This window comes from Galeopterus variegatus, unplaced genomic scaffold (genome assembly GCF_000696425.1).
Source record: "Galeopterus variegatus unplaced genomic scaffold, G_variegatus-3.0.2 Scaffold1453, whole genome shotgun sequence".
Taxonomy (NCBI): domain Eukaryota; kingdom Metazoa; phylum Chordata; class Mammalia; order Dermoptera; family Cynocephalidae; genus Galeopterus; species Galeopterus variegatus.
In genome coordinates, this window is record NW_007727564.1 from 151,719 (window position 1) to 169,109 (window position 17,391).

The 17,391-nt window shown below is 34.3% G+C and overlaps 1 protein-coding gene across 3 annotated transcripts in view; it reads right to left on the reverse strand.

Moving 5' to 3' along the window:
• Window positions 1-17,391, reverse strand: part of SLTM (SAFB-like, transcription modulator) — a 47,647-nt gene that overhangs the window by 23,159 nt on the left and 7,097 nt on the right. For all 3 annotated transcript variants that reach the window (XM_008577120.1, XM_008577117.1, XM_008577116.1), the window contains exons 3-5: window positions 11,567-11,631; window positions 8,656-8,853; window positions 7,716-7,763 (exon numbers count right to left, since the gene is read on the reverse strand). In XM_008577120.1, coding sequence (XP_008575342.1) covers window positions 7,716-7,763; window positions 8,656-8,853; window positions 11,567-11,631 — 311 coding nt within the window. The remainder of the gene's footprint in view (window positions 1-7,715; window positions 7,764-8,655; window positions 8,854-11,566; window positions 11,632-17,391) is intronic.

A 17,391-nucleotide genomic window follows, 5' to 3' on the forward strand; every position in this document is an offset into this window, starting at 1 on the left:
GATATGGCATATTCCTTCAGGGTAGGCTTTGAAACTGAGGGTGTTCTCCCCCCCCCCAGCTGGCCAGGGATCTGAACCCTTAACTTTGGTGTTATAAGTTGCTTTAACCAACTGAGCTAATCAGCCAACCAGCATGTCCTAGCTTGAAAACAGGAATGCTGCAAAGAGAAAACCTTTATTTACTCTACAAAAAGCAAATATTGCAAAAATCAATGAAGTAATCACACTAAAATAGACCCAACATTTTCCCAAATATAAGACTATAAAGAACAAGGTATTATCCATTATAATCTCTATAACAGAAAAAAAATGTTAAAGTACTGTTTTAATTTTTAATTATAACTTCTTAAACGTGAGTAAAAGTAGATTGTTTTAAGTCAGGTGGTGTGAAGCTTCACAAAGTTACCACATACAATGCCTTAGAGCAATGGTTCTCAAACTTCAGCATGTTTAAGAATCCCCTGGAGGGCTTTTTAAAACACAGATTGTTGGGTACCAACCCCAGGGTTTCTGATTCAGAGGGCCTGGTGTGAGGCTTGAGAATGTGCATCTCTAACAAGTTTCCAGGTGATGCTAATGCTGCTGGTCCAGAGAGGACACTTTGAGAACTGCTGCCTTAGAGTGACAGCCTAGCAGTAAAAGAAGACTTTTAATAAATGGCATATTTATCTTATAACACAAATTTTAGATTTGTAAAAAGCATGCATTCCTTAAAATGCCAAATATTTTCAAAAGTACGTTTGGATAGCAATCATATTTCTCAGAAATCATTTTAAATGAGGTTTTGACTAAGATAACATATAAGAGCCCCACTTAGGGAATAACCAATTATTTTATACACTAAAATAAGGAAGGAAACTAAAAATACTTAAAAACTAAGCCACAAGCTTAGGAAGTAAAATAGTCTAGAATAAGTAAATCATTGACTGATAGCAATGTAAATCCTACTATTATAAAAATCCACCATATTGTGCCCTAAGAATCCCTTAATACACTATTGCACTGGAATTTACTTTTAATTGTTATATCTGTAAACTGCAACATTTGGAAAGAAAAGAAAAACGCTTTAAGTTGGGTGGAGTGGTAGGTAGTGGGAGTAAGGGAAGGATGAATTATGCTCTAATTATGGATAAATCTTTTTTTCTTCCACCAAGGCAAAAGATTTGAATCCCGTTATTGGCCAGCTGCAAAAACAAAACAAAACAAAACAAAAAAAAACACCCTACTTTTTCTTCCAAGTCATTCTTTTAGAGATGCAACCCGATAGGTTCAAGAAAAAATACTCCTAGTTATTTGCTATTTATAATAAAAGTGAATTTAAAAAATACTATGATGTAAAAACCAAAATTCTTCTGTTGTAGTTCCTGCCAATTAGAAATGTTGTTTCTAGTTGGTAAAGTAATTGATAAAGTTTGCCTTACTTTGCTGAAGAATTTTCAGATATTTATCTTAATAAGTTAACATGTCTTCTGAAGTGTTTCTTAAGTTTCTCCACATAGTGGTTACACTAGCCTTATAATATACACTTAATTTCCTTAGGAAAAGGGCCTGACCCAGCTTCATGGAAACAAAACTGATAACGGGTAAAGCACAAAAACAACTAGGGTTGTTAGAAAAGATGAACCACATACATATAAGTGCACATTTGTTTTACTGTGCAGTAAAGGACTACTAAGGTTAAACAAAAAGTCCGAAGTAAGTCCAAATATCCTTGCAATAAGGAAACAAACCAAGAAATACAAGAAAGACAATGGGAGACTTTTCCTGCCTAAATGATATATATGTAGACATGATACATGCAACTTATTTGAAAATAACTTCCCCCCACTGAAAACAGATTTTTTTCAGAATGAGGAAAATAGTAAATAATTGAATGTACTCATTAAATGTAAAGCATCCTATTAAATTAACCACTTTTGAATTTATCTTGAAAAATATAGTATTTCACATATGAAAATAAAGCATATGCTCTGTAAGGTAGGTACTCATGTTTTTTATCTTTTAGTGGAATCTACAACCCTTAGCCTTTTATGTGCTAAAATTTTCATTTCATCCTAGGATCAGCAACAACTACCAATAGACAAAGACAAACCTAAGACTTAGTGGAATCTACAACCCTTAGCCTTTTATGTGCTAAAAGACATATACAAAGCTCCTCTACTTATTTTCATTTCATCCTAGGATCAGCAACAACTACCAATAGACAAAGACAAACCTAAGACTTATTTTTCAGTTAACCAAGTGTTTACTACATACTCATTTTACCACCTTCTCCTTGGTTGATCTTGAGATATATGCACACATTTGTGCTAAGTAAGACCTCCTATCCTCTGACTATACTCGGCCTAACTGATTTAAAATAAATCTTCAAAATAACCTTAAACCACTATCTATTCAGCAATATGCTAAACATCATGGGAAATATAAAATACTTGGTACATAATAACCACTCAATAAATATTTGTTGAGTGAATTTACTGAATAAATGTAGTACGAGACACTGTTGTTTTTAGCAGGAAAGGCTGAACTTTTTATGTATCTTTCATTTTTATGTATCTGGAGGGCTTAATTTTGACACTGTGTTAAGTATAATACGAGAGTGCTTCAAAAAGTTCATGGAAAGATTCGTATTATCTTTCAATTCTATTTTTCCACAAACTTTTTGAAGTACCCTCGTAGAACAAAGAGAACATTTACTAGTGTGGGGTTATTTAGTAAAAAGAGTAAGAAACTAGGCATCATGAGACCTAGGTATTTATCCTGTCTTCACCCCTGAAACAGTTTTACTGTGGTATGTCATCCATCTAGACAATTTTACCTATCACATGTGACCTATATAAGATATATTACGAATTAAGTAAGATAATATATGTAAAATGATCTCTGTAAATAGTAAAACACTACATAGGAGAGAGGTATTAGAAAAAGCTTTATGGAGGGAGGCAGAGGTAAATTTGGCTTTGAGAAGTATATAGATTTCATATGACAAAAAGAGAGAAGGCCCTTCAGATTACAGATTAGTGAAACATCAAGGACACAAGCAAATAGAAAAAGGAATACACATGGTGTGATCATAGAAGACTGAAGAGGTTCTTGACACTAGACAAAATTTTTAAGAACTAAAGCATTAGGAAACAAGAACATTTTAGAGAAAAAATTTCAGTAAATTTTCAAGTAACTGGTATCTTCCAAGCTAGGAAAACAATCCTATAAACAACCACTAATCATATACGTACTATATGCCAAGATCTATGATTAATCCTTCCATCAATGTAGTGAGGTAGGAATTATAATGTTCATTTTATAGACACAGAAATTGAGCAAGAGAACCTGCCCAAAGTCACAATATTGTAATTAACCAATAGAAATAGAATCTGAACCAAATTCTATTATAACAAACTGCCTAGAGTCTACAGCCTAAAGATTCAGGCTTCAAGTCAAAGCCTGAGGACTGGCTTAGAATAGATATATCACTATACAAATATGCTGCTTATTTGCATTTTTAAAAGCAAATGATGGAAGAATAAATCATGAATTTTTTTTTTTTTTTTTTAAAGATGACCGGTAAGGGGATCTTAACCCTTGACTTGGTGTTGTCAGCACCACGCTCAGGCAGTGAGTGAACCGGCCATCCCTATAGGGAATCCGAACCCGTGGCCTTGGTGTTATCAGCACCGCACTCTACCGAGTGAGCCACGGGCTGGCCCTAAATCATGAATTTTTAAAAGGTTACCAATAAGGTGATGGCAGGGAACTGGGTGAAAGAGACTTTTCTGAATATCTCATCTTGTAGCTTTGACTTTGGAACCATAAAAGTATTTTTAAAAATTATAAAATTAGACTAAACTTTCTAACTTTTTATTTGAAATAATTATAGACTCACAAGAAGTTGCAGATTATCTTTTTTTCTTTTATATGTGTTGAAGATTAAATTTTTAAAAGTGATACCTAAATGCTGAAAATAAATGAAATAAATCAACCTAAACATGTACCAGTTGGTGATATAACCAAACAGAGCAGACCTAATCTAAAACACAGTAACTTGTTCATCCCTAGAGGGCTACATCATTTTGACAAATATAACTGGGGGAAAAAACTTAAGTTATTTTCAATAATCATAATGGTGATGGTGTTGGTGCTACCATTCTAAAACTGTATTATGTGTACTCTGAGATAAAAGAAATGATTAACTTGAAAGTATCCATAGGGCTGGCCAGTTAGCTCACTTGGTTAGAACGTGGTACTGATACCACCAAGATCAAGGGTTCAGATCCCCTTACTGGCCAGCAACGAAAAAAAAAGTAGCCATATGAACTATAAACCCACTTTATCTTAAAAGTAAAAACAAGCAAAAACAAAGAAAGCAAACAAAAAACCCTAACACATTCTCTTAGCATTGTACATTGAAAAGGCCTAGAAACATTTAACAACTAAGTAGCAATGAACACCCCTACCACCCAGATTCTTGTCTTGAAATACCATTTATCACTAACAGGAAAAAATGTTTAATTATAGATCTGGAGCAGGAAATGAAACATCTTTACATACTAGAAAGCAAGGAATCAATCAAAACTATTAGAATCACACTGTAAGGACTCAAGAGCTAACTTGAAGAGGTTCTCACTAGCTAAAGATGGGATAATTTGAGCATTAATAACAGCTGCAATGGACTGAGATACATTAAATATATTCAAATCTATGAAATCACAGGAAAAGGGGAAAAAAAAGGAAAAAGTAAGAACTCACTGGTCACTCTTGGAGGTACTAGTGAACCAGCTCATTATTCTGAAAACTGGTAAATAAAAGGACAGAATCAAACATATATTCTTGCTTTCCTTTGTAAATGATAGCACTGGGTAACCAAATAGCAGATGAGTGGAAGTTTCTCTTTCTAGAAATAAATAAAGAAGAATTGATAGAATCAGAATATCAAGCTAGCTGGTTAGCTCAACTGATTAGTGCATGGTGTTATAACACCAAGGTCAAGGGTTCAGATCTCCATACCAGTCAGCTGTCAAAAAACAAAAAACTATCTAACAAACAAAAATGAATATCACTACATTACAACCCCTAATGGGGTATGGAGCATCAATGATTGGTACCATCATGAAAAGACACAACCAGGTATTATGTGCACACAAATGGAAGACTGTCAGACTACCTATGAAGTAGCTGTGTGTGTTGCGGGTGGTGGGTGGGTGGAGGTGATTAACCCTGAATCTGATAGAAAGCCTCTAGATCCTATAACCATTTTACCAACTTACAGGAAATACAGTAAACAGAGGAACATGTTGAACGATACCACAGGAATGTAATCAGTAAAATCTAGACTTTGGAAGTTCTACAGCAGGGGTTGGCAAACTACACCAGAAGCCTGTTTTCGTAAATATTTTTATTGAAACACAGCCATGTCTGTTCATTTATGTATTGTCTATGGCTGCTTTCACACTACATGGGCAGAGTTTAATAGCTGTGACATAGACCACATGGCCCACAAAGGCTAAAATATTTACTATTTGGCCCTTTAAGAAAAACTTTACCAAGCCCTGATCTACACGATAAACAACTCAATTTTTTCAATAAAACAGTGTGAGAAAAGAATGGAGGAAAAACTGACAGATTAAGAGACCTAATAAACATTTCAATCAATCACAATGTATGGATCTTATTTGCATTTGGATTCAAACAAGAACCTGTAAAGAAAAAAACTCTATAGACAACTGAACATTTGAATACTAACTATATACTTGCTGATATAAAAATTTTTATATTGTGATAATGTAAAAAATGAGCTCTCTTTTAGTGATACATACTGAAATGTTTCAAGGGAAATAAGTCTGAACTTGTTTCAAAATAATGCAAAAGAGGGAAAGTGAATGGAGGTATAGAGGAAATAAGATTGGCCATGAGCAGATAATAGCTGAACATGGGTGACGACTACACTCTAGGAAGTATCCCTCAATACACAAGGTAACATATTCAGTAAGCATTTTTAGAAGCATTAGATCATGATGAAACCTAGATACACTTATGTTCTACATGTTCCACTGCACATTTTTTAGAAAGAGGAAAAAGGTCACTTTATCCAAAGAAAACTTCTCTAAAGATGTAACCTCCCTATCTTTTGATACAACATGGCAAAATCTTGCCCCCTGATGAGAAATAAACATTCTTTCAGTATCAGGATGGAATGGGAACAGGGCCATCTCTAGCCCATAAAACAAAGAAAACTTCTCTAAAGATGTAACCTCCCTATCTTTTGATACAACATGGCAAAATCTTGCCCCCTGATGGGAAATAAACATTCTTTCAGTATCAGGATGGAATGGGAACAGGGCCATCTCTAGCCCATAAAAATCTGTAATTAGAAAAATGCACCCATTCCTTTAGATACTTTATTTCCACCTGTTAAAAATGTTTGCAATAAGTAGTCTATTATCTAAATGAGTATGTTTAGATAAGACGCCTTCATACAACTTAAAATCTGCACTACTGTAGGAGTAGCCATTGATGGAAGTTTAAAAAGCTAGTTACCAAAGAATACAAAGAGTTTAACTCCACTTTTTTGCCAACCAGTAATCTAGAAAAGGTACTCCCCCAATTTGAGAGTTAATCTTCCTCATGTATTCTTCATCACTTAGAAATGAATGTATTTGTGGATAGAATGGGGGACATTCCCACGGACTTTCGGTCATCAATTTCCTTACTGAATATTCCAAATAATCAGAAACGTTTCTCCCAGAAATGTAATTTCTCCTCCAATGCAATAAACACAGAAAGCCTTACCAGTATTTCAAAGGCAAGAGAACCAGAAAAAAAGGCATGATCAGAGGCAGTCCACGAAGCAGTTCATGAACATGAGCTCTTTAAATACTCTTCTAGTCAATACAGAGGAAATAACAGACCTAATCACTATTATTTCTAAATCTAGTAAACAAGGGAACCTCTATATCTATTTGAAAGTATACCATTTAAAGAGGGCACATGAACAAGGGGTTCCTAAGTACAGATGTGAGAAAAAGATAAAGCATACTTTTTAAAAGCTGCAGAAATTGATCTATAAATGTCTGTTTATAGCATCTGTAAGTCATGCTTTAAAATGTATACTACGTATACCAAAACCAAATTTTATCACACATTGAAGTGCAGTCATTTTCCACATGCACATGTACCAAGTAAATTTCTAGAAGAGATTTTTATTTTATCATTTTTATACTATGCCCATCCTAGGAGGGTTAAATTAACAAAAATGTAAAATAAGGCTTTGAGAAGATATTAGTATTGTTAAATGTTTTATTTTATACCAAAGTGACAGGGAAAAAAAATCAAGGAGAGTACAGACTTCTCAAAAGACTAGTAACCAGAGTTATGTTTTACAAAAAATGATTTACTTATTGTTTTTGGTGGCTGGCCGGTAAGAGGATCCGAACCCCTGGCCTTGATGTTGTAATAACCGCAATCTAACCAACTGAGCTAACTGGCCGGCCCAGAATGGGCTTTATAAAAATTATTTTGAAAATGATAGGAGCCAATTACCTTTGTAGCAACAAAAATTTCATCTGCCAATACTTCAAGTATTTTGTATATACCACATAAACAACTCAGTATTAAATTTAAGACAGTTTTAGAAATTAAAGAATCATGAAGTCAAAAGATTCTTTTTCCAAGCCCTTCCACCCACAATATCAAATTCATAGGACTAAATGTAAACTTACTTGGGCTGTTAGAAAGGTATCATCTTCACCTTCTTGAGCTTCAATTTCCTAAGTAAAAGGGTATACAATAGCTTTGTTTTACAAAGTATCTGGGTAACATGAGAATGCTTTCATGTTTATACCTAATTATCATTTGCCTTGTGTTGCGTATAGTGTCTATGATACTGCGGGTACTAAATCAATGCTTAATAATTCAGACTGTATTCTTTATGCCAACATAAAAAATTAGTCATGTTGCTAGAGAATTAGAAAAATCTTTCTTGAGCCCCTCATTTATTAGGCTAGGTGGAAGGAAAGTGTTTTAAATATGAATACTAATAGCACTGACTCCATAATCCATTGATTTTCTTAAGACGTACTTCAAAGCAGGACAAATGGACTACTTCAAAGATATGAAAAACTGTCTGCTTTAAAATTAAATTTTCATAAGTAATTTCCCCACCCTTGATAATAACTGAGGAAATGCAAATCAAAGTAAACTTTTATACCTACTAAAGTACCAAAAGAAAAAAACCTACCACCAAGTAATGTTGGCAAGGTAAGAGTAAAACTGGTACACTCATTCAAAGTAGAGTAGGAAAAAACCTTAAAACTTAAATGTCCAAAATCAAAGGAGTGGCTATTAGACATATAGAAAGCAGTCTAATAAATTATGGCATAACACAAATTATGAAGTCATTATGGTATGTTATGTGAAAATAGAATATAGAATAAACAGCAACTTATGGTATGATAACAACTATGTAAAAATATATTCATATATGGGATAAGAAAAAATTTAAAAAGTTCACCTTAGGTGGTAGGATTCTGGTTGATTTATAAGTAACTTTTAAATATATTTTTAAAATGTTTTGAGATTTCCAAATTGAATTAGAAAAAAAACTTAGTATTATTTAAAACTTAATTTATCTGTCATGTTTTAAAAAAACTGGCTAAAGACCTGACTTTCGATGTCCTCTTTTTCTATATCTTCTATTGCTTCTGCCTCTATTAATTCATGAGCTCTCTTGTTCTCTTCTGCAGAAAGTAACTCCTTGAAGTGCACATTTTCTTCTTCATTTTCACCAGATTCTTCAGAGTCCTTTAGTTCGTCATTTCCATCTTGTTCATGTGCCTCTTGACTCTCCAATTCACAGTCCTTTTAATGGTAAGAAAATTTGGTACAACTAGAGGCAAAGTAGTGTAGGCTATCCACCAAATTTTTTGGTCATTTATATCTCTAAATGTGTCATATCTGATATTTTATTATTATTCCCAGAGTCAATTTTACCTTATATATTAACTGTATCTTTAAAAATATAGGTCTAATACCAAGATTAAAACATGAATCTGAGTTCTCAAATCTCTTGCATGAAATGCACATTAATTGTATTGATACCAGAGATGTTCTAAGTTCCAGTTATTTAACATTTACCAAGCCACATTCTAGGAGATTTCCAGAAGATATGGTTTCAAAGAAATGACTTGATTTCTTCATGTGCCACAGATTGATTTAATTTCAAAGACCCTGAAGTCTTATACATTAAAACATAAAGTTTATTTCTAATTAATAAGGAATTCCCAACTGTTACAATGTCTGCTATTGAAAAATATGAAAATAACTAACTTAAATGCATTTGTTTTGAAATCTATCACTGTGCCACAATGCCAATTAGACAGGGGAACAAAGGTTCAGATTGGCTCTGTAAAGGAAGGTCTGTTTGCCCTTCAAAGTTTATGGATACATGGCACTTCAGCGGAAACAAAAGCAGCAATCTGCTCAGTTTCCTTTTTCATTAAATGTAGAGAAAGAGTTGAAAGCAATGAACATCTCTATTCATATAGTAAATTTGGCAGACTTAAGAAAAGGTTTCTGGGTTAAAAGGGGAAAACAGCAGGAGCATGACTATTCATCACTCATAGCTGAACTGCAGCAAGGAAATAGAAATTTCTACTGAGGGAGGTAGGCACAGAGAAGGAATATGATTGTTTTGGAATGTGGAGTGCTTGGGGAGCTCAAGGAAGTTACTGAGAAAACTACATCTATTCTGAAGTGCCAACTTAGACCACTCTCCAACTCTTGAACCACTTATCCACAGAAGCAATTTCTATACACTTTGGATATTTAGGCAATAGGTAATATTTACCCACCACCACTGTATAAATTCCAAAATTACCAACTCTGGGACACAAGGAAAATATATTTACTTAATTTCTATCAAGTACATCACATATGTTGGTATTTCCAAAGTGAAAAAAGAAACATAAAGAAACTGAGGACATATTTACATAGGATTTTTTATAAAGCTCTTTTGCTCTTCTAGACATTATAAGATGGTTTATTTAATAATAACACAAAGTATCCTTTGCAGCACATATAAGAGACAGTACTATTATTATTTTGAATAAAAGTATATACCTCCTTATAACATTTCAAATGATTGTGACATTTTTATGAATGGAAGAGCTAAAAGAAAGACATTTAAAAATTAAAAGATTTGTTTACTAAGGCACAATGTTTTTCCAGTTTAGGGATAATTTTTGTTTAATCATTCACTGACTAGTGAAGACAACTGAAGAAAATAAGAACAGAGAAATAAGCCTAATGGAAGATACACCACAAGGATAACAGAATACTAAATCTGAAGAGTTCTTAGACTCAAACAAAAGCTGATTACTGGCATGCAATCATCAATTTTAATGGATCCCTGGACAAACATTTCCTAAACTCTGATTTCAGGGTTAACTCCTCAACCAAACACTTCTTTCTCTCCATGCCTGGCCTCAAAGTGCAAGGTACAAAATGTGGGCTATGGGATGTGTGTGTGAGTGTGTGTGTGTGTGTGTGTGTGTGTGTGTGTACAGAGTGGGGAGGGTAGAGAGCTAGGAGGTAGGAGAGATGGATGGGAGAATGGACATGAACCGACTTCATGGTGGAACACACAGACATCCAGAAACATGATGACAATATGTACTAACTGTATCCAGAAAACAGAATATATGGGGGCATAAGTGTACATAATTTAAGAGGAACTATGCTCATTAAACAATTCCTGCAAATGCCACAATACTTAAGACCTAACAATGAGTAAGTAGCAGATCACTTTTAATTGAAATGAAAACAAAACAAAAAACCCCAACTATGATTAAAAATTAGTTATTCTACATCTATGGTATAAAGAACTGCCACAGTCCAGATTTAAATTACATATTTTATCTTTTGGGCTGGGCAGTTTTGCTTTTAATTGAAATGAAAACAAAACAAAAAACCCCAACTATGATTAAAAATTAGTTATTCTACATCTATGGTGTAAAGAACTGCCACAGTCCAGATTTAAATTACATATTTTATCTTTTGGGCTGGGCAGTTTTGAAGTACATTCCTTTTTGGTCAAAAAAGACCAGCCTTATTTATCTTTAAAGAGCAAAACAAATTTCTTAAATTTACCTTTACCAAGTAGCAACATATCAGCAATTTTCTCTGCCCATTTTAAGTCTACATTAATCTAAGGCTTGTATGGTATATAAAAAAGCTAAGTGCAATGATCAGATAAAAAATAAATTACCAATATTCTTCACTGTGGTACCTTGTTCAGGAACTAATCTACCAATTGTCTTATAGCTGTTCCTCTGGCCCCTATGTCTCAGATTTCTGCTTAAAGCCTTGGCCAAACAGATTATTATTTTTAGCTTTACGTCTCACATAACTAAAAGTTATTTATTATATTTCCAATTATGAGAGTTAATGAGATTGACAATATCAAGTTTCTATCTTTAACCTACATACTTCAGTGTCTATTGTTAAAGTAAAATGAACAAAATTCATACTAAGCTAAAAATGAACATCTTAACCTGAGTAATTAACACTTTACCTTGACAAAAGTATCATCTTCCACAGAAGCATCTCCACTCAACTCATCTGGTTCTTGCTTTTTACCTGCAAAAGAAGGAAAATGGGCTAACAACCAATATTTTATTACTTTAAGAGCAAAACGACATTCAAAGTTTACTCTACAATATCACTCTCCACTCCCAAATCATCTGAGAAAGCTAATGCCAACTGCTTATAAACCACCTGGTCATAGCTTTCCCAAACAAAAAAAGCTTTATTAACAATGCCATGCTGTTTCACTGAAGTAATCGGTGTAAATAATCCTACATATGAACCCATTATCTTAACTGACATGACATATACGGTACATTTTTCTTTACACCACTCAAAGTCTCCATCTTCAGTTCTCTCAGAAGTAGAAGTACCTTTCAATGGTATTCTACTGACTGTATATACAACCACACATAGAATAGCTCAGTTCAATACTTGTATCCCCCACAAAGCCTTTCCTAAATTCACCTCTTCAACGAGCTTTCTCTGAAATAAAAATTCTCACACTTTAATCTCCACTTTACAACCCATCAGTTGTTTATAGATTGCCTTGTATTCTGTTTAAAGTACATACTGCTTCCTCATGAAGAGACAAAATTCCTTAAGTACAGTGACTGCTTTTATGTTAATTTTGTCTTTCTCTAAAAACCTAAATATAAATAGTGCTGGTCACTTAACATAACGAGCGGTCTAACTGACTTAAGATAAGTAGAAATTAACTTTAGAGCAAAAACTGTTAATAGCTTCTAGATAGACTACAGATCTTCTCTGCCCAACCCTCATTTTCAAAAGTTTGCAAATTGGTGGTTGGAACTTTAAAAGTTTCTCCACATTAAAAAAAAAAAGTCTTCCACAGAGCCAATGTTAAAAGTTTATTATGTTCTCAGGCTAAGTCCACAAAAATCAACTTAAAAATCCATAATGTACCAGAAATGCTGTAAAAAATACACTGCGGAACTTTAGTATTTAAAATTTTTTAATTTTTTTGAAATGTGAATGGATGGATGTTCTTTCCTGAGGCCAACGAATGAATTTTTCGCACTGACAGTGCTACTTACTACCTAGGCTCACGTTCAGTGATTCCCAAGGGCAGAGGGTTTAGCTGTTGGGGTAAATGTAAAAAAAAAAAAAAAAGCTAGGATACCTCCACCTTTCCCTAGTTCCCTCACCAGCCCCATCTGTCAGGTAAATGTAAAAAAAAAAAAAGCTAGGATACCTCCACCTTTCCCTAGTTCCCTCACCAGCCCCATCTGTCATCAACTCCCAATTTGAAACCCTTTCCATTAAGGAGTGATAAAAAGGAAAGCAAGATACTGGTCTTTCCAGGTATGTGAAAAACAAGATTAAGAGTGGAGATTTTTCGGGCCGACCCCGTGGCTCACTCAGGTGAGTGCAGCGCTAGGAGCGCAGTGGCCACGGGTTTGGATCCTATATAGGGATGGCCAGTGCACTCACTGGCTGAGCGCAGTGCGGGCAACACCAAGCCAAGGGTTACGATCCCCTTACTGGTCACAAAAAAAAAAAAAAAGTAAGAGTGGAGATTTTTCTTTTATCCAAGTAGTACCTCAAGGCTTGTGAGAATCCAATAAGAAATGAAAGCCTGGAGCTTAGTGCGGTATTAACTTCCTACTTAGAATGTTGGTGTTTGCATTTTAGGGAAAACATAAATCACTGATTTACTATGCCCTTTGTAGATAAAAGCTTTATCTCTCCCTAATTTTACAATTATTATCACTCTCTTTACTACCAAACTTAATTTGTATATGAGAATTTTGCATAATGGCAAAAAAAGGCTTGATTATTTTGCCCTAATGCCTAAAACTAGAGGTTAGGACAAGGGAAATAACTAAGAAAGCCTGTTCATCAGAAAGTTTTTATTATTCTATTTTTTTTAAAAAGGTAAGAAACATGAGAAAGAGCTCATTAAATTCTTCTATCACATTTAGAGAAAGTTCTATAATATAAAAACCTTAAAGATGCTACCTTTTGGGAGAAATACGCTCTTTAAAAATATTGACTCCCTCCCACCCCCCAACACACACCATCGAATAACCTGTAGAACAGAGCTTTTGGGGGAACACCTTTAGATCATTCACAGATGCTATTTACTCCTTATAATTATAAACTGCTTTACAGTTTGCAAAGCACTTTAAAAAAAAAAAAATTCAACCAATTTTTCCAAGCACCCTAGGTCCATGGGGCAGGTTATCACAATTCTACAAAAGAGAAATGAGCCTGAGTGGTTAAATAGCTTGGCCCAAACTAGAAAATAGCCTTGTCAGAACTGGAAGCCAGGACTTCTCATTTTCAGTCCTAAATTCTTTCCAATACATCTTATTATGACCTACTTAAAAGACACTATTCTAGTAAGGAGTGGTTAATCAACTCAATTTAAAGATATCATCTTTGAAATGGCAATCCTCAGCATAATGACAAGCTACATATACTATTTACATTCCATGGTGAATTTCACTTGTTTTAGTTTAGTTACAGGAAAATCAAATTACGTTGAAGCAACAAAAACAACACCAGCAGTCACTACTACTGAAGTGGCTTCTACAGTCCAAGCACTAGGATAAATCCTTTATATAATTAAGGTATTTAACTTTATCCTCATAACTACTCTGAGCTACTATCACAAAAGAGAAAACTGAAGCTGAAAAATTTAATCAGATTACAAAACTAGTAAATGGCAGTGCTTCAATTTCAACCCAGGCCCATATCCACTCCTCTAAACCATTAGAATTTCGAGAAGCTACGACATATGCCAGTTTTCTAACATGTTATTTCTTTTAGGATAAATAGAGGCTCCAAAAGCCACATTTATAAAATCTAAAAACGTGAGACTCACAGAGATTAAGTAATTTGTGCCATGACACACAGTCAACAGGAGGAAGAGATAGAGTACGTAAAAAAGGCCAAGCTTTGCTATCCCACACGGCTTCTAACAGTCATATCATACCCAAGTACTGAACATTTAATATTATCAGCTTGTAAACTTAAAAATTAATACAAGATTTTCAAAAACACACTGATGAAAGTGGAGTAACAAGGTGATGATAGGTACACGGTGTTTAAGAAAGCTGAAATTTTGCACTAGCTTTTCACTGTGTTCATAACCTGTAACTCTGGCCTTGTTTTGTACGTGTTGAATTAGAGGCTATATTGCAATTTCCTTGTTTATGAAAAAAGTATTATCCTTCCCCCATACAAAATATAATTCACTTTTAAAAGCTATAATGTTTATCATCCAGCCCAGAGCCCAATACAATGTTATATAATCAGCAGATACTCAAGCACTATATATTTCCTGACTGATAATGGAGTAAGTCCTAGGTTGGACGTTAATACTAAACAACGTCTGGATTTCTATTCAGCCCTACTGGGACAAAAGGAAGAGGTAACATGGCATTCAAACTAGTTTCATGTGCAACCCATCCTGTTGGTGGGGACTGAATACTAACTTTAATGATGCCATAAACTACATATACAGGTCTCTAACTTTTGAGGTATCACAGATGAGAAATAAAGAAAAACCCAATCCCCCTTAAATTCCAACAAGCAACACTACCTTCAGCACATTTTTGTATCAGCACATTTATATCTCTGCCCCATTTAAGCCTGTGCTATAAAAAGTTCCTATAGCAAATAATCAACTAACAGTTTCACCTCTGTTGTCCTTTAGAGAATCTGGCAAGTGCCACAAAAATGTGAATTGGCCAAAAGGAAAGTATGAGCAGGATGGACTGACACCTAACCTCAATGCTTTGAGGAACAAAACTTGAAAAGAAATTGTGCAGTAAATATAGTCTGAATAACATGATTAGAAATGGAAGCAAAATTAATCCATCACATCTTAAACTATCATAGTAATAACTTGCGGCTATTTTAAAATTTCATACACTAAAATGTTCTTTGCATGATTTTCGGGCTAGCCGGTTAGCTTTCTTGGGAGAGTGTGGTACTGGTGACACCAAGATCACAGGTTCGGATTCCCGTACCGGCCAGCCGCCAAAAAACACACATGATTTTACAGTCTAAAATAAAAGGGCAAAATAAAAGTGTTCACACCAAAGTAAGACAACACTAGAAACAACTCCTTACTTATACAAAATAAATTTGTATAGGTCTACAGATTCTTAATGAAACCCTGGGAGCCAGATATGTTTCAGAATTTTCAGATTTTAGAAGAGTAAGATGGTACATATAACATTTATTAAGTTAAATCTCCTAGTGGCTTCTGGAACAGCATCTCACAATCAGTCACAGATATATTTGTGCAATAAAATGTATGCATATTCAAATCAAGTGGGATAAATCAAGACTACAAATAGCCTCATTTTTGCCACCAAACTTAAGAAAAAACTTTCGGTTTTCAGAATTTTTTGTATGTTCAGGGTTATGAATAAAAGGTTTGGGATCATAAATTCATTTTCTCTTCCAAAGGCAAATCGATCCTTATAAGGGTTTACAATTTCCTTTTTCAAGTTCAGAAATACCTCCAAAACAAAAACAAAACAAAACCCACTTAGTAAGTAGATTTTAAAGTAATTTTGCCAAAATAACTTTGTGGCTGAGTAACTCTTCCCCTTAATCATTCACGAAAGCTACTATAAAATGTAAAAAATGCTTAGCCATAAAATTTCTGTTGGAAAGCAAGGGAAGATTCAGAGGATACACCAAATTGAACAACATTAATGTTTCCAGCAAAAACTTCTCCCCAACTGTGTGCATGTCTTGGGTTAATCGTTTTTGTGTTTTAGCTTCTCTTCAATTAAATTGATGTTTTACTAATAAAGACATTGTACATTGTCTTAAACATAGCAGTCATCCAATAGGTCACTTTTATTTATTTATTTTTAATCTACTACAAAGATAGTGTACATTGATTATAGTAAATCTGGAAAACACCAAAAGTATATTTTAAGTCTCTTAAGCTTGTCATCTAAAGACAACTAGAACAAACATTTTAGGCATATACATACATACATACACACACATGACTATAAAAGGTAGTAAAAATTTAACTGATTTCTTAATGGGTTACCTTTATATTCTATCAGTATGACACAAAGAAAGTAGTACTGCTTAACTCATAGCACTGCTATGAAAATCAAATAAAGCAATGAAACTGTAAAGTATTTAAAACAATTTAGAAACTGGCCATTGGAAAGAGAGATGAAAATGATGCTGAGTTTCAAGCTTAGTCTAGACCAGTCTGTGATTCTTAACTCAGGCTGCATGACAATCACCTGGGGAGCTTCTAGAAAATACTGATGCCCGGGCACCCAACAGAACAACAGAAACCAAATGTCTGGGAAGTGGAAGCCCGGTGTCTGTATTTTTTAAAACCCAAATGAATCTAATACAGAGCGTAGATTGCCAACCACTAAGATGACTGAATGTAACTAAATAAGCTAGAGTAAGGAGACGAGGAAGGTTATTGTTCTCAGATTCTCCAGACTAGAGAAAATTTAACTTCTATCTACATTTAACAAAATACCATGTACGGCGTGAATCTATTTTAGTTGCTGAAAAAGGAAAAAAAAAAAAAATCCCTAGACATAAACCTCCTATGAGTCCAGTACACATTCCTACCTACACATCTTAGGATCAACAACATGCTATCTATGATAAATTCAGAATGGTGGGATCATGGGTGATTTTTTACTTTTTTATACCTTTCTGTATTACCTAACTATTACCTAACTTTTTTTTTTTTTTTGTCTTTTGTCTTTTTCCGTGTCCGGCAATGGATCGCAACCCTCAGTGTTGCCCCCGTACCGGACCGGGGACCGGGGACCGGGGACCGGG